Genomic DNA, 24,858 nt, shown 5'->3' on the forward strand with positions numbered 1-24,858 from the left:
AGTATCGTATGAATATATATATATATATATATATATATATATATATATATATATATATATATATATATATATATATATTTGTTTTGTTGTCATTTGAATAATGCAGGAACGTAATAATTCATTAATGTGTTGTATTTCTTATCGTGACATGTTGAACCACGTGACCATGCTGATGATGACGACATATGAAGTTACTTTAGTCAGCTTCCTACTTCCTTACCCTGGCTTGGTTCTCTCCTTCATCTTCCTTTCTTACGATAAAAAGACAAAATGTCCCACCAAACGGGCATACAGGGTACCTATTTCAGTTACATTCTGTTGTTGCTTTCTTGGCATGTTTGAACTGTATATATATCTCAATTGAAAATCAGTTTTTAATCGATGTTAGAGCAAGCTCATTTGAAGTGCGGATTCCTGTAAGTAGCGACTGTAGCTAGCCAGTTAACGTAAGCGAGCTATCTGTGATTATTGATTTGATTCTCTGCTAAGAAGTAGCAGCAGTAGCAATATGTCCAAAAACAATGGCCAGCCATATCTGCTCCTGCCTCTGCTCAAGCGAAAAATAAACATGTTTTTCAAGCTGGTCATTTTGGCTCGGGCAACGCCTTCATTGAAACAGTTGGCGTTCAAATGTAAAATGGTCAAGGCAGCCGCAACCTGAACCTATCAGACGCACTTTCACATAGAAAATGAGCTCACTCACAGCCTACACCAAATTATCTGAATGCTTTCAACCCAATGAAAGATGATTTTGGTCACGTAGTGCATGTGGACACCTGCTCATCACACATCTGATTCCAAAATCATGGGCATTAATATGGAGTTGTTCTCCCCTTTGCTGCTATAACAGCCTCCACTCTTCTGGGAATGCTTTCCACTAGATGTTGGAACATTGCTGCTGGGACTTGCTTCCATTCAGCCACAAGTATTACTGATGTTGGGCAATTAGGCCTGGCTCGCAGTTGGCATTCCATTTCATCCCAAAGGTGACGATTTTTAGCACTTCAGCACTCAGAGGACCTTTTCTGTGACCTTGTGTGGCCTACCTATTCAGGGCTGAGCTGTTGTTGCTCCTAGATGTTTCCACTTCACAATAACAGCAGACATTTGACGAACATCCTATGATGGTGCCACGTTGAAATTCACTGAGCTCTTCAGTAAAGCCTTTCTACTGCAAATGTTTGTCTATGGAGATTGCATGGCATGGTTCTCGGTTTTATACATCTGTCAGCAACGGGTGTGGCTGAAATAGCCAAATCCACTCATTTGAAGGGGTGTCCACATACTTTTGTATATATAGTGTATCAATATTTGTTCATTTTCATTTGCACAGTTATTTAATTATTTATGCAAGTGATAGGCTACTTAAACAGGTAACGTTAGATGGTGTTGTGTGTGACGTTAATGTAGTTTTGACAACATGGGTGCCTGAGGATCCTATTCACAAAACAGGTGTATATGGTAACCTTGACAACGTCCATCTAAATATTAGTGGTGTGATCCAGTCTGTGATCGGCTTAACTCTTTGGGGAAGGAGATTGCTTAAGGTCGTATGCATTCATCCTACGTTGCATCCTATGTTCTCTGTATGGTCTTATGTGAGGGATAGGCCAGTACTAGGATGGTGTCCTAGATTTCAGTAGAGGCTTCTTCCCATAATGCAAGAAACAAACCCACTTAACATCTGTTTTTCCAGCTGGTAACGATGTGAAGGATGTCTTTGCCAGTGCAAGGAGTGGAAACCAATATCGACTCCTAAAGATTGTGATTGAGGATGGTAAGAAGTGTTTATTTTTCCACCAATTTGATCATAAATAAACAGATCTAAAGTTTGCCACGAAGGTTGTTTCTTTCAAGGGTAGGCCTATATTTCAGATCATTTTTAGAAGAAAAAACAGTTACCATGATTTAGGAAAGCCCAACTGATTTAATACACCAATATTACGTTTTCACTTTGAATGCGCAAATACTGAATTTGTGTTGCAGAGCAACTTGCCTTGGGCGTGACCAGGCAAGCATCAAAGACATGGGACCAAGAGTACGACTCGTTAGTCCTGCCTCTACTAGAGGACCACCTGCCATCTTATATCCTGTACCGACTGGACTCCTCCAACAACCAGGGCTACGAGTGGATCTTCCTGGCCTGGTCACCTGACCATTCTCCTGTAAGCAACTCACCTGACACAGAGACGTCAACTTCCCTGTTAACATAAGTTCCCTCTGCAAATTATGTGGCACAGTTGTGTCAATGACACAGGTCTCACTTTACATGCTCACAGTGACAACGCAGCCTCTCAGCAGATTTATTTTGTGTAGAATAGCTTACTTATAAAAAATATATTATTTGTCACATGCTTCGTAAACAACAGGTGTAGACTAACAGTGAATAGTTATTTATGGGCCCTTCCCAACAATGCAAAGAGATAGAAAATTATTTTAAAAAAGTAATAATTAACAATAACTTGGCTGTATACACGGGGTACCAGTACCGAGTTGAGGTAATTGAGGTAGATATGTGCATATAACTAGGAACAAAATGGCTAGGCAACAGGATGGATAATAAACATTAGCAGCAGCGTATGTGATGAGTAAAACAAGTTAGTGCAAAAAGGGTTAATACAGATAGCCCGGGTAGCGATTTGAACTATTTTACTAACTATTTAGCAGTCATTGCTTGAGGGTAGGAGCTGTTCAGTGTCCTGTTGGTTCCAGCCTTGGTGTATTGGTACTGCTTGCCGTGCGGTAGCAGAGAGAGCCGTCTATGACTTGTGTGGCTGGAGTCTTTGACAATTTGTAGGGCCTTCCTCTGACACCGCCTGGTATAGAGGTCCTAGATGGCAGAGAGCTTGGCCCCAGTAATGTATTGGGCCTTACACCACCCTCTGTAGCACCTTGCGGTCAGATGCCAAGCAGTTGCCATTCCAAGCGGTGATGCGGCCAGTCAAAACCAAATCAAATTGTATTTGTCACATGTGCCGAATACAGCAGGTGTAGTAGACCTTACAGTGAAATTCTTACTTATAAGCCCTTATCCAACAATGCAGTTTTAAGAAATAATAAGTGTTAAGAAAGTATTTACTTTCTTCGTTGGTGACATCAAGGAACTTGAAACTCTCAACCTGCTCAACTACAGCCCCGTCGATGAGAATGGGGGTGTGCTTGGCCCTCCCTTACCTGTAGTCCACGATCATCTCCTTTGTCTTGATCACATTGAGGGAGAGGTTGTTATCCTGGCACCACACGGCCAGGTCTCTGACCTCCCTATAGGCTATCTCGTTGTCGGTTATCAGGCCTACCACTGTTATGTCCTTTACAAACCCAATGATGGTGTTGGAGTCATGCTTGGCCATGCAGTCATGAGTGAATGAGGAGTACAGGAGGGAACTGAGCACGCACCCCTGAGGGGCCCCCGTCTTAAGGATCAGCATGGCAGATTTGTTTTTGCCTACCCTTACCACCTGGGGGCATCAGGAAGTCCAGGATCCAGTTGCAGAGGGAGGTGTTTAGTCCCAGGTTCCTTAGCTTAGTGATGAGATTTGTGGGCACTATGGTGTTGAATGCTGAGCTGTAGTTAATGAATAGCGTTCTCATGTAGGTGTTCCTTTTGTCCAGGTGGGAAAGGGCAGTGTGGAGTGCATTGGAGATTGCGTCATCTGTGGATCTGTTGGGGCGGTATGCAAAATGGAGTGGGTCTAGGGTTTCTGGGATAAAGGTGTTGTGAGCCATGACCAGCCTTTCAAAGCACTTAATGACTACAGACGTGAGTTTTACGGGTCAGTAATAATTTAGGCAGGTTATCTTAGTGTCCTTAGTCTGCTTCAAACATGTAGGTATTACAGACTTGGTCAGGGACAGGTTGAAAATGTCAGTAAAGATGCTTGCCAGTTGGTCAGCGCATGTTCGGACTACACGTCCCTGTAATCCTTCTGGCACCTCCTTAATGCACTTATTAATGAAGCCGGTGACTGACTCAATGCATCGGATGAATCAGGAACATATTTGAGTCTGCTAGCGAAACAGTAGCTTAGCATATGCTTCATTTGACCACTTCCTTATTGGTCGTGTCACCGGTATTTCCTGTCAGGAGTTAGGATATAGTTATGATTAGATTTTCCTAATGGACGGCGAGGGAGAGCTTTGTATGCGTTTCTGTGTGTGGATTAAAGATGAGTTAGAGTTTTTTCACCTCTAGTTGCACAGGTGACATGCTGGATTTCAGTTTCCTGCATTCAAATCTCTGGCCACTAGGAGTGCCGCCTCTGGATGAGCATTTTCTTGTTTGCTTATGGCCCTATACAGCTCGTTGAGTGCGGTATTAGTTTCCCGGCCTCGGTTTGTGGCGGTAAATGGACAGCTACGAAAAATATAGATTAAACTCTTAGTAAAAAGTATGGTCTACAGTTTATGAGGTGTTCTAACTCAGGCGAGCAGAACCTTGAGACTTCCTTAATATTACAGCTGTTGTCATCAAAGAGACACGCACGTCCCCTTTGAGCTTCCCCGACACTTCCGTTTTATCCTGCCGACGCATAGTAAAACCAGCTAGACGTATGTTATCCATGTCACTGTTCAGCCACGACTCAGAGAAACATAGGACCTACTGAAATATCCTGTCGATAGGATAGTCTCAAACGGAGCTCGTCCAGTTTGTTGTCCAGTGATTGTACGTTTGCCAATAGAACCGAGGGTAGAGGCGGTTTATCTTCTCGCCAACGTAGTTTTGTCACGGTGCCGTCTCCTTCTCTTCCGAGTCTCAGGGATTAGGGTCTGGACCGGAGTGAGCAGTATGTCCTGTGTCGCTGACTCGTTGTGAGTAGAAAACTTCAATCAAATTGAGGTTAGTGATCGCTGTTCTGATGTCCAGAAGTTATTTTTGGTCATAGGAAATGGTGGTTAAAATCGGCTATAAAAAAATATAAAAAAACATAGCATAAAGCATAATTGAGCCATTAGTGCTCAACTATTTGTTAGCCTATGTGTAGTTTAGCTGTAGTGAAGTGCAAATGGGACATTTTAGCTTTTGGCCTGCTCTTTATGCAGGTAACATCACAACTGTTGCAAATTGATGTAATGACTTGGTTCTCATTCTCAGAGTAATAAACTCAACGGACACTTTGAAAGCGTCTTCCTAGACGGTCAATACAGCTGCATTCAAGTAGTTGCACACACTATATACCTTCTTCCTATAACCATTCACTTCTGCTGTAAACCCTCTAAACCTCGGCACTCCCTCAGTGACATAAGTATATTTCATATTCTCAGAACCCAACAACAGAGAATGAAAGAAATTGAGCTCTACCTGATTGAATGAAGTGGTTCAATTAAGACTGAGGAATGTTGCAGGGACAGGAGGATAAATGCTGTGGTAGAGAGAGTGTATAGACTAGCATAGCATCCTATTCTAACAGAACGGGCAGGGCTCGACATTCCTACCCACTATCCGGAGGCGGCGTGCCACGGGTCCAGGCGTGTCTGGAAATGTGCAGAGGTTTCAAAACACACAAAGCACATGTTCTAAGACTGGAACATCCCAAATGGGCTGTGTTCATCTGGTGCTGATCCAGGCACAGTTAGCTATCCCCTGGAAAAAAGAATGGAAGCATGTGTTGAGTTAGCAAGAAAATAATAAAGAATTGTGTTTGAACAACAAGAGTAAAATCACTGCAATTCATTGATGAAATAGAAAGGGGATGGAATAGATGCATGTTAAGAGGCTGCTTTTCCAGTACCCCTTGGTGTGTTCGCTAACACATTCTATTTCAAACAGGTGCGACATAAGATGTTATACGCTGCTACCAGGGCCACAGTGAAGAAAGAATTTGGCGGAGGACTAATCAAAGATGAGCTCTTCGGCACCACAAAGGTGGGTTAGATTATCTGTGTGAGATTGGCTTGTGAAATCCTCTTACTCCGAGGAGCTGATTTGCCGCCTGCTTTGCCATTCAACGGTTATTGTAATCGGAGGTGTCCTTTTTTTTTTTTCCTGCTAAAGCGGGGGCATAAACATTGAAGAACGTTCCAGTATGACATTGCTTTAAAAAGCTCATCAGTAATTTGGCATTCACATTATCACACATGTATAAGATGGAGGGTCGAGTATTGTTAAATATGTATTGTACATGAATAGTAGTTGTGTATGTAGATGGCTAACTGGTATGTGGTCCACTCTCCCCGCCTCCCCCAGGAGGATATGTCTTTGAGGGGCTACAAGAAGTACCTGGTGGCCGAGGCAGCACCGCTACCACTCACTGCTGCCGAGGAGGAACTGAGGCGGATCAAACTCAGTGAGGTACGCACACACACTCACGCAGAGAGAACGGTATTCACACTTCCTGTGATGTTTAAAAGTAATTCTGTGTAAAAGTTGTTTTGTTGGTTTAAAGTGTTAAATGGGTGTGGATTCAAACCTTTTCTTTCAACTAAGACATGTAATTGTAGGCAAACCTGCCTTAATATGGAAGGAAGTTAAAGCTTATGAAATGAGTGGTTCTGACCACTCAGGACAATTCACAGACAGAGCCCCTGCACAATAAACCCATAGCATCTGCTTTTCATTGTGTTCAATCCAAAAGACACCGTGTTGAATATTAATGACGGCTGGTGATACCCCTCCCTTCCCGTAGACCACAATGTCAGCAATACAGCTGTGCATAATGCCGACCTGGCGCGAAGAGTCACTGGAAAGGTGCTGATGCGTTGGAACTGCAGGATGTTGGCAGATATGACTATTAGTCCCGTATGGGTCGAGACTCAGGTTTATAAATGGGTTGTTTTTGACAGAAATGTCATGATGCATTGTAAGCATAGATGTTGTCTCACTGAAGCACAGGTCTTGCACTAAAATGTCGTTCGTCAGCCTATATGAGGGGCCACCCTTGAATGTTGATGATGAATGATCATTCAATACTTTGTATTGATTCTGCATGGCAGAGCACTTGGTCAAGGTCACACCACTGTGCCTGTGCTTGGCTCCACTGATAAGATTGGGGGTTACACTGCTATGTGATAGCCCGATGCTTTACTTGCCACTAATGATGACGATGCTAGTTAAGTGCGCTTTTGTCTGGTGTTTCGATTATAAAATGTGATTAACCAAAAATAAGTAACACATAGTGTAACCTGTGCGTCTATTTTGAAAAGCTCGGCCTCAACTCAAACCACGGCGAGTGTTCTTTAAAGAGGAAACAACATTATTGCTGTGCAGAGTTCACCCTGTCTGTCACAAGACTTGTCTCCAACTCCATAAAAGGAATTAGTCTTGAGAAGCAGTCCGTCACGCTCCTAAATACAGCCAGTAAAAAGCTAGAAGGGAGAAAACAGGAAGTAAGGGTAGTATTTCTCCCAGTTGTTGAAGGAAGATAATACAAACATTAATCTGTGTGGGAGGAAAGTGGCTTTGAAATGTGCCTGGAGAGCGAGAGAGAGACTGCCTTGACTAAGTAGTTGGATAAAACCCACAATCCTTTTGGTACATGATGTGGGTGCACCGCATGTGCTGCTCAATCATGTGTATACAACTGACAGCTGTTCATTCAAAGAGAACAAACAGAGCACTAAAAATAGAGGCCATCCATCAGTATAATCCATTTCCAGTCTTTCAGGTGATTTAGAGGAAGTGCCTCATCCCTCCAGTCTCTCCCGCCCAGATATAGAAATATCAGCCACATGAGTCATTATCCCCGATGTGGAGAATTTGAGAAGGGATGAATGTTCTATATTATTTTTGCTTGATATTAATTTTAAGGTGGCCTCGTCTTCCTTAGGAAAGAGATCTTATGATCTCTAAGGGACTTCCTGGTTAAATGATAATATTGATTGAACCACTTGCGCTACCACTAGTGGGCTGCGTGTTGACTATGGTAATGGTAAAGTTGTTTTAGTTTTTTCAGTCAATTTCGTGCTGTCTTCACAAGGGTGGTGAATATTCTAAACTCTTAGTACAGTGTTTGAAGACGTCTTTCACCACATAACCATTGATCCAAAATATAAGTTTACCGGGAAATACCATGAACATTGATTTAATCACCAATACACAACATCTTCTGAATGTGTTTGTGTTGTTTTCAACCAGTTAATCCAATAGCTAAAGAAGCAAGATACAGTGAGCACCATAATTCATTGGACAGTGACCATCTCAGATTTTTAAAACTTGCTTTGAAGTCAAATCTGTCTAGTCATCATTCTAGTAGTTCAGTATATATCATACTTTGTTTCTACTTTACAGACATTTTCATGATGTAGTTCTCGAAATCTGTAGTAGACCAGTTTAAAATCTATAGTAGTCGGATTAAGTAAGAGTAAAACATATTTTAACAAATGCGAAGAGAATCATGTCAATAGTGAGCATTGCATTGTGAAAGGCAATTACTTTATATGAACACGCTTTGCAATGTGAAACATGTTTATAGATAACACTGGTTGTGTGAAAAGGTGACTATGATTTTGTGTGTTGTACTTAGTCAATTGAAAATGTGCGTAGTTTTGAAACTACTTTTTTTGATTGTCTTGTTTAGAGTACTGAGAGTTTTGAAAATTGCACCAAAGCAATTGAACAGAACTGTAAAGTTTTCTCTGTGAAGTTTTCTCTGTGCTGTGTGTTCAGGTGCAGACTGACATCAGTGTGGACACCAAGCAGCAGACACTGCAGGGAGTGGCCTTCCCCATACATGGAGACGCTGTCGAGGCGCTCGAAAGATTCAAGGACAAACGAGTCAACTATGTACAACTTGTAAGTCCTTCTTCCCCCTCTGTCGCTTTTCCAGGTGAGTCCGTTGAGAACAAGTTCTGTTCCTTCTTTATACTCAGGATTCCCTTCAGAATGACAAAGGAATTTTGGAGTCGGGAGTTTTATTGAACAGTACAATGTGGTTCTCTTTTTGACCAAAGCGTCATTGTCAACTCTCCTCATTGAAATTCAAGGGCTGGTGTCACAAGATCAGATTTGGGGACAAAGGCATAATTGTGACACTTTGAGCTGGCACTGCCTGGTTCTCGCTCCTCTTTCTCTAAAGTCATAATGAGCAGGTTATCAAAAGAGCTATTCGATAAATCACACAAAACTGAAATGACACTTTATTAGATGGTAATTTTCCAACTGTCATATCTGGTTAATTCATAATGGTTTTATTTCAATAGGAAATCGACTTTCCCAACGAGCTCATTAGGTTGTCTAACACTGAACCGACCGAGGTGAAAGATCTGCCCAAGAGGATCCCCACTGAGTCGGCACGCTATCACTTCTTCCGCTACAAACATTCCCACGAGGGAGACTACCTGGAGTCCGCTGGTAAAAATAAAATCAAAATTGTTACGTCATTTTTTTTCAGGGAAACACAACAGAATTGTAAGCAACTTAACACACCAAGCGGTCTTGACTTAAATCTTTCATATTTCACTGAAGTTAATCTTTTTTTAATTTTTATATTTCACAAAGTTGTATATCTCTTCATTGTGATGGGACATCTTCCATTGTTGTTTTCTCTTCTGCAGTGTTCATTTATTCCATGCCGGGGTACAAGTGTAGCATCAAAGAGAGGATGCTCTATTCTAGCTGTAAAAATCCCCTGGTGGACTTGGTTGAAAATAACATGCAAATTGACATTTTGAAGAAGGTAAGGACCAAAAGGCCAAGCTATTTTATTAGAATTGTAACACAACCAATACAAAGTGTTGTTAGTAACATTTAAGTGTTCTCTGTGTTTATTTGGAGAGGGTCTTTCTTAGGGTTCAGGAAAGTATCAGTAGGTTCAGGTTTTTTGGGATAATTACATTTAAATTCATGAAGTATATTGACACTCCTATTCCAATTTTCCTCAGTGTTTCAATTTGGAATTGGAATTTCAGTTTACTTCCTGAATTGACTTCAACCCTGGTTTTGTTAACAGTCCAACTCTGCACTATTCATGTGTTTGACTGTCCACAGCTGGAGATAGACAATGGGGATGAGCTGACTAGTGACTTCCTGTATGAGGAGGTCCATCCCAAGCAGCATGCACACAAGCAGGCCTTCGCCAAGCCCAAGGGACCTGCCGGGAAGAGGGGCGGACACCGCATCACCAGACCACCTGGAGATGGAGAAGAGAACTAAACGAACATCACCCCCCCCCCCCCCCCCACACACACACACGCTCCATAATGGAACATTCCAAGTGATCATGGAGGGAAAGCTTATTTGACGCAACCTTAAAGCCCATCCAGAGACTGAACTATGCACGCCAAAGGACAACTTAGCTGAGACACACACTTGAGAATATCCGTTTGTAGCCTGTCAAATTGAAGGTTCTATGAGGGCGTAACTGCATTCATTCGCAAAGTATTTTACTGAGCTATTCAGAGGTTAGAACAAGTTGACTAGGAAAGGTTTTTACACTGTTGTTGCTGAGACAAAAATATGCTAGTGCAACTAATGTGAATTTGTGCCAATGTGACGAACCCTCCATGACTTGTTCGCATGCTTGCATTCCTCTTACAGTAGGTCAATTTGTTATGCGTTTCCTGTCCCCAAAGTTGAGACAAATGTCTCCATCGCTATGTGTGCACAGCTATGAAGAGGTCTAACCCCCCCCCCCCCACACACACACAAAAATATCATATTTGCTCACATCATTCTTCATTTTAATAGTGCAGTTTATTTTTTATATTGGAAATTCTTTTTGATATAATTGTGGTTTACATAAAACACATCTGCTGTGAAATGTACTTTTCTATGCAAGTGCTGTACATACATGTGATTTAAAGGTCTTGTCTGTACTGATCATCTATCTACAGTGTCAACGAGGGTCAAGTGACAAGAGACAACAGGGGCTTCCAGTATTTCACATTATTGATGCATCTCAGATTACTCCTTCAGAGGAAGCTAAGTTGCATATGGTGTGCATGCAAGGTGAGAGTCCCAGAAACTGGGATGGGGATATCAAATGGAATTTGTTTCTGCCACAGTCACTTGTCTACTGATTATTGTAAGGCAAACCACTAGTTTAACACCTCATATTTGGACAAGGGAATACCTTCTCATGAGAAGTGTCATGTTTGGTCTAAAGTTGTTAATTTTTAAAAAGGAAAATAAAAATATTTAAATCATACATACTGAATGGCCTATATTTATTTTTAAAATTACATCTACTTGTCCAATGATATACTTACAGTACATATCAAGCAATTCAACAAAGATGTAAAATATATTTATTATTTTGGCAAAAAAATACAAAAGACTGGTGTAACATGTTTGGTCCTTTTCTTCAGCAAAGTAAACTTTAAGAAAATGAGTGAGGGATAGTCGTTCTTCCTGTTGTCTATGCTTCACTCTGGGGTCCCAGCTGTTCCAGTGAAATGCTTTTGACAACATCTTCAAGCTCTGTCAGGACCTATTCAAATATTGACATTTCAGTGTGATATAGACCATAAGCAGCTAGTAGTAAGCATTGGCTCCCAGCTAGTAAGCGATTGTGTTGATCACTGACAGCTAAGCACCACAAAGTACCCATTGCTACTGCATACCAGTGGAAACGGTACCGTAAACCAAAGAGCTACCAACTGTAATGGCATCACACACCTCTTCCATCAGTGGCCGTTTGTTCTTCTTGTCACTGAGACAGTCGCTCGCTAAGAAGTAGGTCCTCTCCACCAATGGCAGGTCCCAGTCTGTCATCTTCTTGTCCACAAAGTCCTCCAGGGCCATCTCCTCTTCATCAATCTCATCTTTCATCTCCATCTATAACAGCCATAACAAATCATAACAGTCGTAACAAATCATAACAGCCATAACAAATCATAACAGTCGTAACAAATCATAACAGCCATAACAAATCATAACAGCCGTAACAAATCATAACAGCCGTAACAAATCATAACAGTCGTAACAAATCATAACAGCCATAACAAATCATAACAGTCGTAACAAATCATAACAGTCGTAACAAATCATAACAGCCATAACAAATCATAACAGCCATAACAAATCATAACAGCCGTAACAAATCATAACAGTCGTAACAAATCATAACAGCCATAACAAATCATAACAGTCGTAACAAATCATAACAGCCATAACAAATCATAACAGTCGTAACAAATCATAACAGCCGTAACAAATCATAACAGCCGTAACAAATCATAACAGTCGTAACAAATCATAACAGCCGTAACAAATCATAACAGCCATAACAAATCATAACAGTCGTAACAAATCATAACAAATCATAACAGTCGTAACAAATCATAACAGTCGTAACAAATCATAACAGTCGTAACAAATCATAACAGCCATAACAAATCATAACAGCCATAACAAATCATAACAGTCGTAACAAATCATAACAGCAATAACAAATCATAACAGCCGTAACAAATCATAACAGCCATAACAAATCATAACAGCCATAACAAATCATAACAGTCGTAACAAATCATAACAGTCGTAACAAATCATAACAGCCATAACAAATCATAACAGCCATAACAAATCATAACAGCCGTAACAAATCATAACAGTCGTAACAAATCATAACAGTCGTAACAAATCATAACAGCCATAACAAATCATAACAGCCATAACAAATCATAACAGCCGTAACAAATCATAACAGTCGTAACAAATCATAACAGCCGTAACAAATCATAACAGCCATAACAAATCATAACAGTCGTAACAAATCATAACAAATCATAACAGTCGTAACAAATCATAACAGTCGTAACAAATCATAACAGTCGTAACAAATCATAACAGCCATAACAAATCATAACAGTCGTAACAAATCATAACAGTCGTAACAAATCATAACAGCAATAACAAATCATAACAGCCGTAACAAATCATAACAGCCATAACAAATCATAACAGCCATAACAAATCATAACAGTCGTAACAAATCATAACAGTCGTAACAAATCATAACAGTCGTAACAAATCATAACAGCCATAACAAATCATAACAGTCGTAACAAATCATAACAGCCATAACAAATCATAACAGTCGTAACAAATCATAACAGTCGTAACAAATCATAACAGCCATAACAAATCATAACAGTCGTAACAAATCATAACAGCCATAACAAATCATAACAGTCGTAACAAATCATAACAGTCGTAACAAATCATAACAGCCATAACAAATCATAACAGTCGTAACAAATCATAACAGCCATAACAAATCATAACAGTCGTAACAAATCATAACAGCCATAACAAATCATAACAGCCGTAACAAATCATAACAGCCGTAACAAATCATAACAGTCGTAACAAATCATAACAGCCATAACAAATCATAACAGTCGTAACAAATCATAACAGTCGTAACAAATCATAACAGCCATAACAAATCATAACAGCCATAACAAATCATAACAGCCGTAACAAATCATAACAGTCGTAACAAATCATAACAGCCATAACAAATCATAACAGTCGTAACAAATCATAACAGCCATAACAAATCATAACAGTCGTAACAAATCATAACAGCCGTAACAAATCATAACAGCCGTAACAAATCATAACAGTCGTAACAAATCATAACAGCCGTAACAAATCATAACAGCCATAACAAATCATAACAGTCGTAACAAATCATAACAAATCATAACAGTCGTAACAAATCATAACAGTCGTAACAAATCATAACAGTCGTAACAAATCATAACAGCCATAACAAATCATAACAGCCATAACAAATCATAACAGTCGTAACAAATCATAACAGCAATAACAAATCATAACAGCCGTAACAAATCATAACAGCCATAACAAATCATAACAGCCATAACAAATCATAACAGTCGTAACAAATCATAACAGTCGTAACAAATCATAACAGCCATAACAAATCATAACAGCCATAACAAATCATAACAGCCGTAACAAATCATAACAGTCGTAACAAATCATAACAGTCGTAACAAATCATAACAGCCATAACAAATCATAACAGCCATAACAAATCATAACAGCCGTAACAAATCATAACAGTCGTAACAAATCATAACAGCCGTAACAAATCATAACAGCCATAACAAATCATAACAGTCGTAACAAATCATAACAAATCATAACAGTCGTAACAAATCATAACAGTCGTAACAAATCATAACAGTCGTAACAAATCATAACAGCCATAACAAATCATAACAGTCGTAACAAATCATAACAGTCGTAACAAATCATAACAGCAATAACAAATCATAACAGCCGTAACAAATCATAACAGCCATAACAAATCATAACAGCCATAACAAATCATAACAGTCGTAACAAATCATAACAGTCGTAACAAATCATAACAGTCGTAACAAATCATAACAGCCATAACAAATCATAACAGTCGTAACAAATCATAACAGCCATAACAAATCATAACAGTCGTAACAAATCATAACAGTCGTAACAAATCATAACAGCCATAACAAATCATAACAGTCGTAACAAATCATAACAGCCATAACAAATCATAACAGTCGTAACAAATCATAACAGCCATAACAAATCATAACAGTCGTAACAAATCATAACAGCCATAACAAATCATAACAGTCGTAACAAATCAGAACAGCCATAACAAATCATAACAGTCGTAACAAATCATAACAGCCATAACAAATCATAACAGCCATAACAAATCATAACAGTCGTAACAAATCATAACAGTCGTAACAAATCATAACAGTCGTAACAAATCATAACAGCCGTAACAAACAGCCGTAACAAACCGCTGAAACACACACAGCCATCAGCCACTGCCTGCAGTGGTAACTACACTGACAGACAAGAGAAGTAGAGCACTGCCATCTATAATCTACAAATGTGGCCTTATGTTCCACCGGGAGCAAAGAGTAGAAGGTTAGTAAGTATTTGCTGCACAAATAACTGCCTTTTTGATTGATACTGTATAGTAAATCCTTTTCTTTAGATAACATGCATTCATGTGGACTGTATTGGGGGATGGTGAAGTCTGAAGAGTATAGAGAAAGATTCCATTGTGCTGCTTGGCTCACCAGGAACTTGGGATCACGGTTTTCATCGACTGGCGGGAGTCCAGACAATATTTCTAGCAACACCTGTAGATGACAGAAACCTTAAGATGAACCATTTGGCTCCAGCTAACAACAGCTAACAATATTATATATATAACTCTCCACTAATAATAAAGTATGCTATATCGAAGATACTGTTCCCAGGGCTGTCAGGCTGAACACAAGACAGTAGCTGTTGGTTTATGACCAGGTTCAACCAGTTCAACACACAGATGACCTGACCTCATATTAGACTGCTGACATTCGAGAAGGTAATTTATGTCATACAGTACTGTTCCCACACTTTCCATTATTAGCCTAAATAAACATTTTCCAACATGTTTTTTTTAATGTATCATTGTGGAGCAACCTTTAATGATATTTCATTGTGAAATTGATTGGCTGGTAGACTGGCAAAGGTGCATGATTCTGACTGATAATTATGTGTGTGTCAGTAGTTTTTGGAGTCTGGCACTGAGGTAAACTGCTGAACTGACAATTCCTTTTCATGAGTTTTACTTACGTTGCAGTTTCTCAAATTCAATATTCTTGTCGCTGTATCTTCTAGGCTCTATTTAGGTCTTTAAAGTGATGGTGAGAAAGGAAAAACTAACACTTTACCTGTTTGTCATAATGGTGTGGTGTAGCCACATGAGGTGCTGCCAAAATGTACCCTTCGCTAAGCCCCTCTTGGTTACTGTTACAACCTTGGACAACGTTTTCCTGGGCAGCCCAATTCCCCATTCAAACACTCGCGAAATCCCCTAACAATGATCTCAAACTGTGTTTCTAATACACAATGAAATGAAACACAGACTACCCCTTGCTAATCAGGAAACTCTTGGTTATGTTATGGTGGACTGTCATTATAATTGGCCAATAAACTGGCCAGTAAACAGAAAAGATTAAGAGGGGCAAAAGAACACAGACACTGGACAGAGGAAGATTGGAAAAAAGTGTTATGGACAGACAAATCTAAGTTTGAGGTGTTCGGATCACAAAGAAGAACATTTGTGAGATGTAGATAAAATGAAAAGACGCTGGAGGAGTGATTGATGCCATCTGTCAAGCATGTTGGAGGCAATGTGATGGTCTGGTGGTCGTAAAGTGGGAGATTTGTTCAGGGTAAAAGGGATCTTGAAGAAGGAAGGCTATCACTCCATTTTGCAACGCCATGCCATACCCTGTGGACGGCGCTTAATTGGAGCCAATTTCCTCCTACAACAGGACAATGACCCAAAGAACAGCTCCCAACTATGCAAGAACTATTTAGGGAAGAAGCAGTCAGCTGGTATTCTGTCTATAATGGAGTGGCCAGCACAGTCACCGGATCTCAACCCTATTGAGCTGTTGTGGGAGCAGCTTGACCGTAAGAAGTGCCCATCAAGTCAATCCAGTTTATGGGAGTTGCTTCAGGAAGCATGGGGTGAAATGTCTTCAGATTACCTAAAAAAATACAACTAGAATGGCAAAGGTCTGCAAGGCTGCACTAGCTGCAAATGGAGGATTCTTTAATGAAAGCAAAGTTTGAAGGACGCAATTATTATTTCAATTAAAAATCCTTATTTATAACCTTGTCAACAGCTTGACTACATTTTGAAAAAACAAGTTATATTAAGTGGCTAGCTAGCATGAGCAGCATGTGGTGGTCAATGAGACAGAGCTAGCTAACCAGCTGAGCTAGCAAACAATAATTTCGGATTTGAAAAACACTCCATTTAAACATACATTTTTTTTTTGAAAACTATTTTGCCATAGCCCTCACTGGCTTTCATGCGAGGTGTCGGACTTGGTGACAGTTGCTATCCATTGGTTGCCCAATATTCTGGGGCGGGGCTTAGCGAAGGGACAATTCCACTTGTCATGTGGTGTTGCTAATCATCAAATCAATGCGGTATAACGTCTGTGCATTGTGTTAGTTCCATACATTTGTGTAGCTGTAAAGAACAACTCACCACTCCAAAACTGTAGATGTCAGATTTAGGAGTGATCTCGCCCCTGAGTGCCTCATTTGCCATGTATGCTGTTGTACCCACAATCCTCTCTGTCATCACTGTCGCTGACGATCGCGTGGCTGAGGCTCGGGTCAGCCCAAAATCGGAGATCTTCGGCACAAGCAATTCATCCAGCAAAATATTACCACTGCCAGATAGAAATGATTTAGCACTCATTAATAACATTGAGACTGATATGACAAGGTTGTCCGTCCATGATTAAAATGTCTAAAATATGATAAAGTGCCATGGGAAATGCATTATAGAAAATGTCCACAGTTACCTCTTGACATCTCTGTGGACATGGTGGTTGCTGTGCAGATAATCTAAGCCTCTGGCCGTTCCCACAGCGATCAAACATCTCCTGTGCCAGGAAAGAGGAGGGCTACCATCCTACAATGAAATAAATATAGTCACAAAGACAAAGTACCTGTAAAAGATCTCTCTTACTAAATCTATTTATTTATCTATTTTTATCTCAACGGTTCTGTATAAATAAAGTGAAGGGAGATGCCAGGCGGATATGTATGCTTACCAAGCAAGCCAGACGATCTAGCAATGAACCATTGGACATGTAAGCATACACCAAACAGGGGTGATGGCCATCACGGGAAAAGCCAACCATGTCTACTAGGTTTTCGTGTTTCAACCTGTGAAAATAAGAGGGCTCTTATCAGACAAACAGTGGCCTGTTCTTTCAACGTTAAAGAGAGTCGAAGGTAAATCAAATCTACTCAATCTAAAAAACAATATCTGGAGAGTTCCTAAGTAAAGTCCAGCTCTAAAATATAGGTCACTCGGGACATTTCTCTGTTGATTTTTTTCTTAGCGGAGACATTGGAGGTAGATGTGTTGTCTGATTGAGATATTGAGCACACGCAAGCTATTGATTCCATTAATGGAATAGAGGTGTAATGACGTGGTCGCACAGCAGGTCAGCTAGCGTACAAGGACTCCTCACAAAACAACAACGGACGAGCAGAAAAGAAACACCTACACCATAAGAGTTTGGACCTCTTGAATGAACTGAACGCTCAGCTCTTCAAGTGAGATGTCTTCCATCTAAAAAAGAAGGTGACAGAAGTTTTAGTCACCATTGAGAATGTGCTGGATAATCAAATGTGGACAACAACTCGACTCGCACACTGAACAAACAATAAGGTGTTAGTGCCAGAGAGAACAATTAACACCTACTGAGTGTAGTTTCTTCACTGCCACAGGTTTGCCATTGATGAGGCCTTTGTAGACCGTTCCAAAGCCGCCCTCACCAAGTCTGCTCCCACCTTCACTCACTGGCCTCTCGTCAAAATGACCAGTTATCTTCTTCAGCTCGTGGAAAGAAAGCCTGAGAAAACCTAAGGATCAACGGACAAACCTGTTTATGAGGATAATTCTTAGTGCAGTTATCATAGTTTATTGAGCACTGCACATATGCTGCCACCTACTGGATGTTGTGTGCACTGTGACAGACACGACTGAACAGGTTCAATCTAATAGGCCTAGTTTACACATTTCATCTCACTTAACACAATCTATAACAGTATCCTGTCACCATATGTGTCTCATTAAACCGCAAGTAAAATAACCTATAAAGCTAATCTATATAGAATCTATAACCACATGTATCACTACGTTCTGGACATTCAGTACACCTCCAGTGATTATAACACATTTATATGCAGGTCACCTGCAGTGCCATTGGGTTCCGGGTCCTCCTGTGGCTCCGAGGTGCTGTCTGGTGGTGGCTGTTCCTTTGTCTGTGCCTCTGTCCTCCCCAGGGGTCTTGTTGCAGCATCGCTGTTGCCTACCATCTCTTTGTCTCTGGGAGAATCAGGTGGCTGGGGGACTGCTGGACGGGGGTTGTTGATTGCATCTGGGTAAAACATAGAATTTAGATACAAATAATGACGGGGCACTGTTGAAATAAATACACACATGAAGGCCAGACCAGAGATGAACAGTCAATATACTAGAAAGTCCTTGATCTAATGCATATTGCCTACTGTAGAACCCAACCTGGTAGAATAATACTGGCTGCAGCCATTAACCTGTGGCTCATCAGAATGTCCACTAACTCTCCCACGGTGCAGTTAGATGTCCCCCAGTCATTCAGTAGCTCCATGGTAGGACTTCTTCCCTGTAAAACCACTGCTTCAAATCGCCTGTTATATGAAGGTTAGTTCAAGAATGGAGCAGTAGAAAAAGGAAACAACCCAAAACATGTTACAAAATATCATGCAGGCTTGACAGAAGGTAACAACTTGTTATGATGGCGATGGTGTCACTGCCGTCAGAGAAGTAGCTGATTGGCACATTACCTTAGATGTTGCTGAGAGTACCTCGGCTCCCCTGTGGGTTTATGTATTGAAACAATAACGTCTTTCCAGCTGTCTTGAGGGTCCAATAAGTCAGACAGTTTTCGTCGAACCCCATAGTTGAGGTTTCGAATAAATGTAGCCGATGTTATTGTGTTGCTCATCCTGAAAAAGAACGATCACACATGTTCTACAGTCGTGTTTTTCCATCATGAGGAAACACTTAAAAGGCAAGCGTTACAATTGTCATCCATGGCGCTTACCTCGGTAACGTATCTAGATTTCGTTTTTATATATATCTATTTCCTTGTTCATTGAAGTACCCTAAAAAAAAATGTTTTTTTTGTTCCCGAGATTGAGCAACTTCCCTAGTGTAAAAAATGTATCACGTGACATGGTTCCACTTTTGTCATCGCTGTAGCATGTATTGTAGATTAACAACAGTGCCCTCTTGTGGGAAATGTTGGAGACACAATTATATCTGCCAAGGAGTTTAAAAGCTCTGTTATTCTTCTCCACCAAATAGTAGTCTTCCCCATTCCTATATCTGAGAATACCCTTGGAAGCATGCAAGTCGAGATGCTGTTGTGATTAAGTCTAGAGGTCTGGCGCATATACATCAACAGTTATAATGAAATAACCAGGACAGAATGCTGTGCACGCTTTGGCAGCTAGAGATTTAATTGCTCTTCCGGAGTCAGTGAGAATAATCGTTATTGAATGAAATCCAGAAAATCACATTGTATGATTTTTAAGTAATTCATTTGCATTTTATTGCATGACATAAGTATTTGATACATCAGAAAAGCAGAACTTAATATTTGGAACAGAAACCTATGTTTGCAATTACAGAGATCATACTGTAGTTCTTGACCAGGTTTGCACACACTGTAGCAGGGATTTTGGCCCACTCCTCCATACAGACCTTCTCCAGATCCTTCAGGTTTCGGGGCTGTCGCTGGACAATAAGGACTTTCAGCTCCCTCCAAAGATTTTCTATTGGGTTCAGGTCTGGAGACTGGCTAGGCCACTCCAGGACCTTGAGATGCTTCTTACGGAGCCACTCCTTAGTTGCCCTGGCTGTGTGGTTCGGGTCGTTGTCATGCTGGAAGACCCAGCCACGACCCATCTCCAATGCTCTTACTGAGGGAAGGAGGTTGGCCAAGATCTCGCGATACATGGCCCCATCCATCCTCCCCTTAATACGGTGCAGTCGTCCTGTCCCCTTTGCAGAAAAGCATCCCCAAAGAATGATGTTTCCACCTCCATGCTTCACGGTTGGGATGGTGTTCTTGGGGTTGCACTCATCCTTCTTCTTCCTCCAAACACGGCGAGTGGAGTTTAGACCAAAAGGCTCTATTTTTGTCTCGTCAGACCACATGACCTTCTCCCATTCCACCTCTGGTTCATCCAGATGGTCATTGGCAAACTTCAGACGGGCCTGGACATGCGCTGGCTTGAGCAGGGGGACCTTGCGTGCGCTGCAGGATTTTAATCCATGATGGCGTAGTGTGTTACTAATGGTTTTCTTTGAGACTGTGGTCCCAGCTCTCTTCAGGTCATTGACCAGGTCCTGCCGTGTAGTTCTGGGCTGATCCCTCACCTTCCTCATGATCATTGATGCCCCACGAGTGTGGGACAGGTGTGTGGACAGGTGTTTTTTATACAGGTAACGAGTTCAAACAGGTGCAGTTAATACAGGTCATGAGTGGAGAACAGGAGGGCTTCTTAAAGAAAAACTAACAGGTCTGTGAGAGCCGGAACTCTTACTGGTTGGTAGGTGATCAAATACTTATGTCATGCAATAAAATGCAAATTAATTACTTAAAAATCATACAATGTGATTTTCTGGATTTTTGTTTTAGATTCCGTCTCCCACAGTTGACGTGTACCTATGATAAAAATTACAGACCTCTACATGCTTTGTAAGTAGGAAAACCTGCAAAGTCAGCAGTGTATCAAATACTTGTTCTCCCCACTGTATATATATATAAGCAGTACCTGATCTGTTTATGACCTGCTAGTTGCTATTTGCTCTGGGTGTTTGATGAGGATCTATGATCAGTTCCACATGCTGCTGGTGGCCTGGCTGGCTGGGATTGTGGGTGGGTTGGTTTGGGTGTGTGGTTGAGAGGGAAGGAGAGGCCCAGGGTCCACCCTGTATATGTAAGGGAAGGGGAAAGGGGGATGCCTTCAACTGAACTGGCAAAACGCTCTAACCACTAGGCTACCGAGATGCACCCATTCTGCCAGGACAGAGGAATACCAGCAAGCTCGGCTCTGTTTACTAAGCCTGCATAAGGGACCAATTGACACTCAGTTATAAACACTGTATATTTGTCTCTGTTCCCATAGGGGCCATAAGTATCTCTATGACAACTCAGAGAGACTACTAATGCACGTATTATGTCTACCGACTATAACACACATGATGACTGAATTAACAATGGAGACCGATGTGGAGACTGATGTGCTTTTCTATTTAAAAAAAAAAGAAGAACATAATTAGAATCATTAACTAATCAGCGGCGGACAAAAATATGGGTCTCTTTCACAGAGGCATTGTTCTGTGTTTGTTTACCCCAGTAAAAATACCCTTTTTACTATCCTGAAAAAAAGAAACACTTGTCGCTGTGTAGTTATTCAAGTGTGTGTGTATGTGTTTTCTTATGGCACAGAGATTGGTGCCTGGTTGCATGCCCTGCTTGCGTGTGCACATGCCCGGGGTTGCAAGCATGTATATGCAATGTTTGTAACGTAAAGATACTGCATTGTGCCTGAGAGACCTTCAAAGGAGTTCCATGTTTGACAGGGGCGTGCAACTGACAAGCAGCCCTCAGATTAGAGCACTGTGTCAGACGGCCCTCACACCTGCACACAGGGCTCCTTTGAAGTCCCTAATTGTCTCCTGCGTTCCTCCCCAAACTCACTGGGACGATCTCACCACCGCACACACGGTTTACACGCAGTCACAGATGCAGGGAGCAAGGCCAGCTCTGGTTTCTCCTTTGTGCAGAATGAGAGAGGGAGAGGGAGACAGGGAAGGTAAGAGGGAGGGAGAAAGAGGGAAAGAGAAAGAGAAGAATAGAAAAACAAGAGTGAGAGAGAGCGAGAGAGAGGAAGAAACAGAGAGGGAGAAGGAGGACTCAGTATCGGTCCAGAGCTGGGTTCTAATGCACAGTGACCAAAAGCCTGAGGAGGAGACAGGGGAAACTCTAGGGAGAGAGGAGAGAGACTGGGGGAACCCCCTGCTGATTAGGAACAAGGGCAGAGGAGAGAAGTGCCAGAGCAGGTTAAATCAGCAGGGAGAACCCCAGTGGGTGTAGGAAGTGGTCATAATAAGTCATGTGATGGAAGGACCTCCGTGAGTGAAAACAAGTGGGTTGTTGCGGTGCCGGGGCAGTGCAGGACCACATTGCCAGGGTTGCTAGGTTACGGTTAGAGAGCACATGTTGTCACATACACAGACCTTGTGATATCAGTCCTTTTCTGGTACCTCACTCCCTTTGAACAGAGCATGCAGAGTGCATAGAACAAAATAATGAAGAGCCATAATACTCTACTCTGTCGTATAGCTACTAGCGCTAGTTAGCATTGGCTCGCGAAACTACTTCTAACTTTCTTCACACTGGACGCAGAGACATAAACAATGGTGTACATGAGATCAACTGACTCTGGGGAAGTGGATAAAGGGCTTTATTGTCAAAATCCCTAACTATCCCTTTAAGAACATGGGATTTAAAGATAAGTTTACGAGAAATCGAACGGCTTTCATATACTGCATAGGCTGCCTGCTTATGTAGGGAAATCCAGCAGTCTTGTCAGGCGATGTAACAGTTTAATAGGCTGGATCAGAAGTCCTTTATCTTAGAATGTAAATGAGCCAACTCAATGGGATGACTCACTTGTTCAGAGAGAGGAGCAACAGAGGAGGGACAGGGGAGCAACAGGGGAGCAACAGAGGAGCGACAGGGGATAGGGCACAGTGTCAGAACCACAGAGGAGCCTCAGTGTGTCTGTATGAAGACTGTCTGGCTATATGAACGGCTTGGCAGACCACTGACAGACATTTCACGTCCTCCGTAAAGGAGGGCTTCTCAGGCTCTCTCTTGGTCTCGCTCTCCTTTTCTCTGTGTCTCTCTCTCCCTCCTTTCTTTCGCTCTCTCTCTCTCCCTCTCTCTGTGTCTCAACTACAAGCACCACCATACTGTAACACACATGATTTGCCATATATAACCTGAAGACCATTCAGTTGTCTTGTTTTGATCGTGGCTTTTACTACTCTCTTAACGCAAAGGGACTCGGAAGCCCGTTAGGAAAACTTTACATTTCCTTGTCTTAAGGAAGGACTGAAATGTTGTTTTATGTGTCTGTGCGTTTAAAACGTGCTTTATTAGTGCGCCATCAAAGTTTGTTGTCGATTTTGTATAATTCTATTACACTGTACACGCCCTTGAGTAACACAGGCCGTGTTCCTATTAGCAGAGCTTCAGTGTGTTACTTGTTGTAGTAGTAAGGGGAAACATAGAGGGCAGTAGTGGCCTGCATAAATGCTACCCGTACTGCAACATTGGCTGACCAAAAAGAACAAGGCCTTCACATATTTAGATCCGCAGACAGAGAACAGAGAATGACATCGGAATAGTTGACCAGCTCAAAGCAGCCAAAGCGTTCTGACAGCTCGTGTAGTTGCTCAGCCCTTTCTGTATGGCTGTGACTGGCTGAGCACACGGTCTGACATGACCCCAAAGGACCATCTAGTCTGTTTTTGTGCAACACAACACTACCTGGGAAGGTAGCAGGGACAGGTTAACTCACTAGCCCAGGCCCATTCCTCTGCCCTGGATTGTGACATGTCCAGGGCAACATCTGGAACAGCTGTTTCGGTGAACGTGCCTCCTCCCCTACGCTACACACACACACACACACACACACACACACACACACACACACACACACACACACACACACACACACATACGATTTACTATCCTTGCATGGACCAAACAATTGATTCCCATTCAAAACCCTATTTCCCCTTAACCCTTAACCTAACCCTAATTGTGAACCTAACCCCTAAGCCTAAAATAGCCTTTTTCCTTGTGGGGACCGGCAAAATGTACCCACTTGTCAGAATTGTCCATGTTTTACCATCCTTGTGAGGACTTCTGGTCCCCACAAGGATAGTAAAAAAAACACACACACACACACGCACGCACGCGTGCACACGCACGCACACACACACACACACACACACACACACACACACACACACACACACACACACACACACACACACACACACACACACACACACACACACACACACACACAGACAAAGAGCAGGTAGTTTAGGGGTTAAAACGTAACCGAAAGGTCGCTAGCTTGAACCAACAAGGTAAAAAATCTGTTGATGTGCAGGGCAAGGCACTTAACCCTCATTTCTCCATGGTTGCCGTTGATAATGGCAGACACTGGCCGTGACCCCACTCTCCGGGCTTGTCTCAGGACAAGATGGGATATGCAAAAAACACATT

At 41.6% G+C, this 24,858-nt stretch overlaps 3 protein-coding genes across 3 annotated transcripts in view; 1 reads left to right on the forward strand and 2 right to left on the reverse strand.

The window, feature by feature from the left end:
* tmem117 (transmembrane protein 117) overlaps positions 1–1,098 on the reverse strand; it is a 68,165-nt gene extending 67,067 nt beyond the window's left edge. The window contains exon 1 of the mRNA XM_036952899.1: positions 1,047–1,098. The gene's annotated coding sequence lies outside the window, so the exon portion shown is untranslated. The remainder of the gene's footprint in view (positions 1–1,046) is intronic.
* On the forward strand, positions 142–11,081 carry LOC110493658 (twinfilin-1). The gene is made up of 9 exons (XM_021568059.2): positions 142–295; positions 1,697–1,777; positions 1,987–2,165; positions 5,768–5,863; positions 6,185–6,289; positions 8,603–8,728; positions 9,136–9,286; positions 9,490–9,611; positions 9,923–11,081. Exons 1-9 carry the CDS (start codon positions 271–273, stop codon positions 10,085–10,087), a joined length of 1,050 nt encoding a protein of 349 aa, XP_021423734.2. The 5' UTR covers positions 142–270; the 3' UTR covers positions 10,088–11,081.
* A 77-nt stretch (positions 11,082–11,158) lies between these two features.
* LOC110493646 (interleukin-1 receptor-associated kinase 4) lies at positions 11,159–19,731 on the reverse strand. Its single transcript, XM_021568039.2, has 12 exons — positions 19,585–19,731; positions 19,325–19,486; positions 19,023–19,168; positions 18,694–18,879; positions 18,201–18,361; positions 18,004–18,068; positions 17,542–17,656; positions 17,290–17,399; positions 16,968–17,154; positions 14,995–15,057; positions 11,552–11,710; positions 11,159–11,363 (listed from the first exon to the last, which is right to left on the reverse strand). The coding sequence occupies exons 2-12, from the start codon at positions 19,483–19,485 to the stop codon at positions 11,292–11,294; spliced, it is 1,425 nt and encodes a 474-aa protein (XP_021423714.2). The 5' UTR covers position 19,486; positions 19,585–19,731; the 3' UTR covers positions 11,159–11,291.
* Positions 19,732–24,858: the final 5,127 nt, after the last annotated feature.

Source organism: Oncorhynchus mykiss, chromosome 2, assembly GCF_013265735.2.
Source record: "Oncorhynchus mykiss isolate Arlee chromosome 2, USDA_OmykA_1.1, whole genome shotgun sequence".
Classification (NCBI taxonomy): Eukaryota; Metazoa; Chordata; class Actinopteri; order Salmoniformes; family Salmonidae; genus Oncorhynchus; species Oncorhynchus mykiss.

Bases quoted from the DNA above. Each gene is read 5' to 3' on its own strand.
- LOC110493646 (XM_021568039.2), bottom strand. From the start codon at position 19,485: ATGAGCAACACAATAACATCGGCTACATTTATTCGAAACCTCAACTAT. The intron at 18,880-19,022 runs GTTGGGTTCTAC...TGTTTTACCCAG, and splicing joins AGCCAGTATTATTCTACCAG to ATGCAATCAACAACCCCCGT. The intron at 15,058-16,967 runs GTGAGTTGTTCT...TGTCATCTACAG, and splicing joins ACATCTACAGTTTTGGAGTG to GTGTTGCTAGAAATATTGTC.
- LOC110493658 (XM_021568059.2), top strand. From the start codon at position 271: ATGTCCCACCAAACGGGCATACAGG. The intron at 296-1,696 runs GTACCTATTTCA...CTGTTTTTCCAG, and splicing joins CCACCAAACGGGCATACAGG to CTGGTAACGATGTGAAGGAT. The intron at 9,287-9,489 runs GTAAAAATAAAA...TCTCTTCTGCAG, and splicing joins AGACTACCTGGAGTCCGCTG to TGTTCATTTATTCCATGCCG.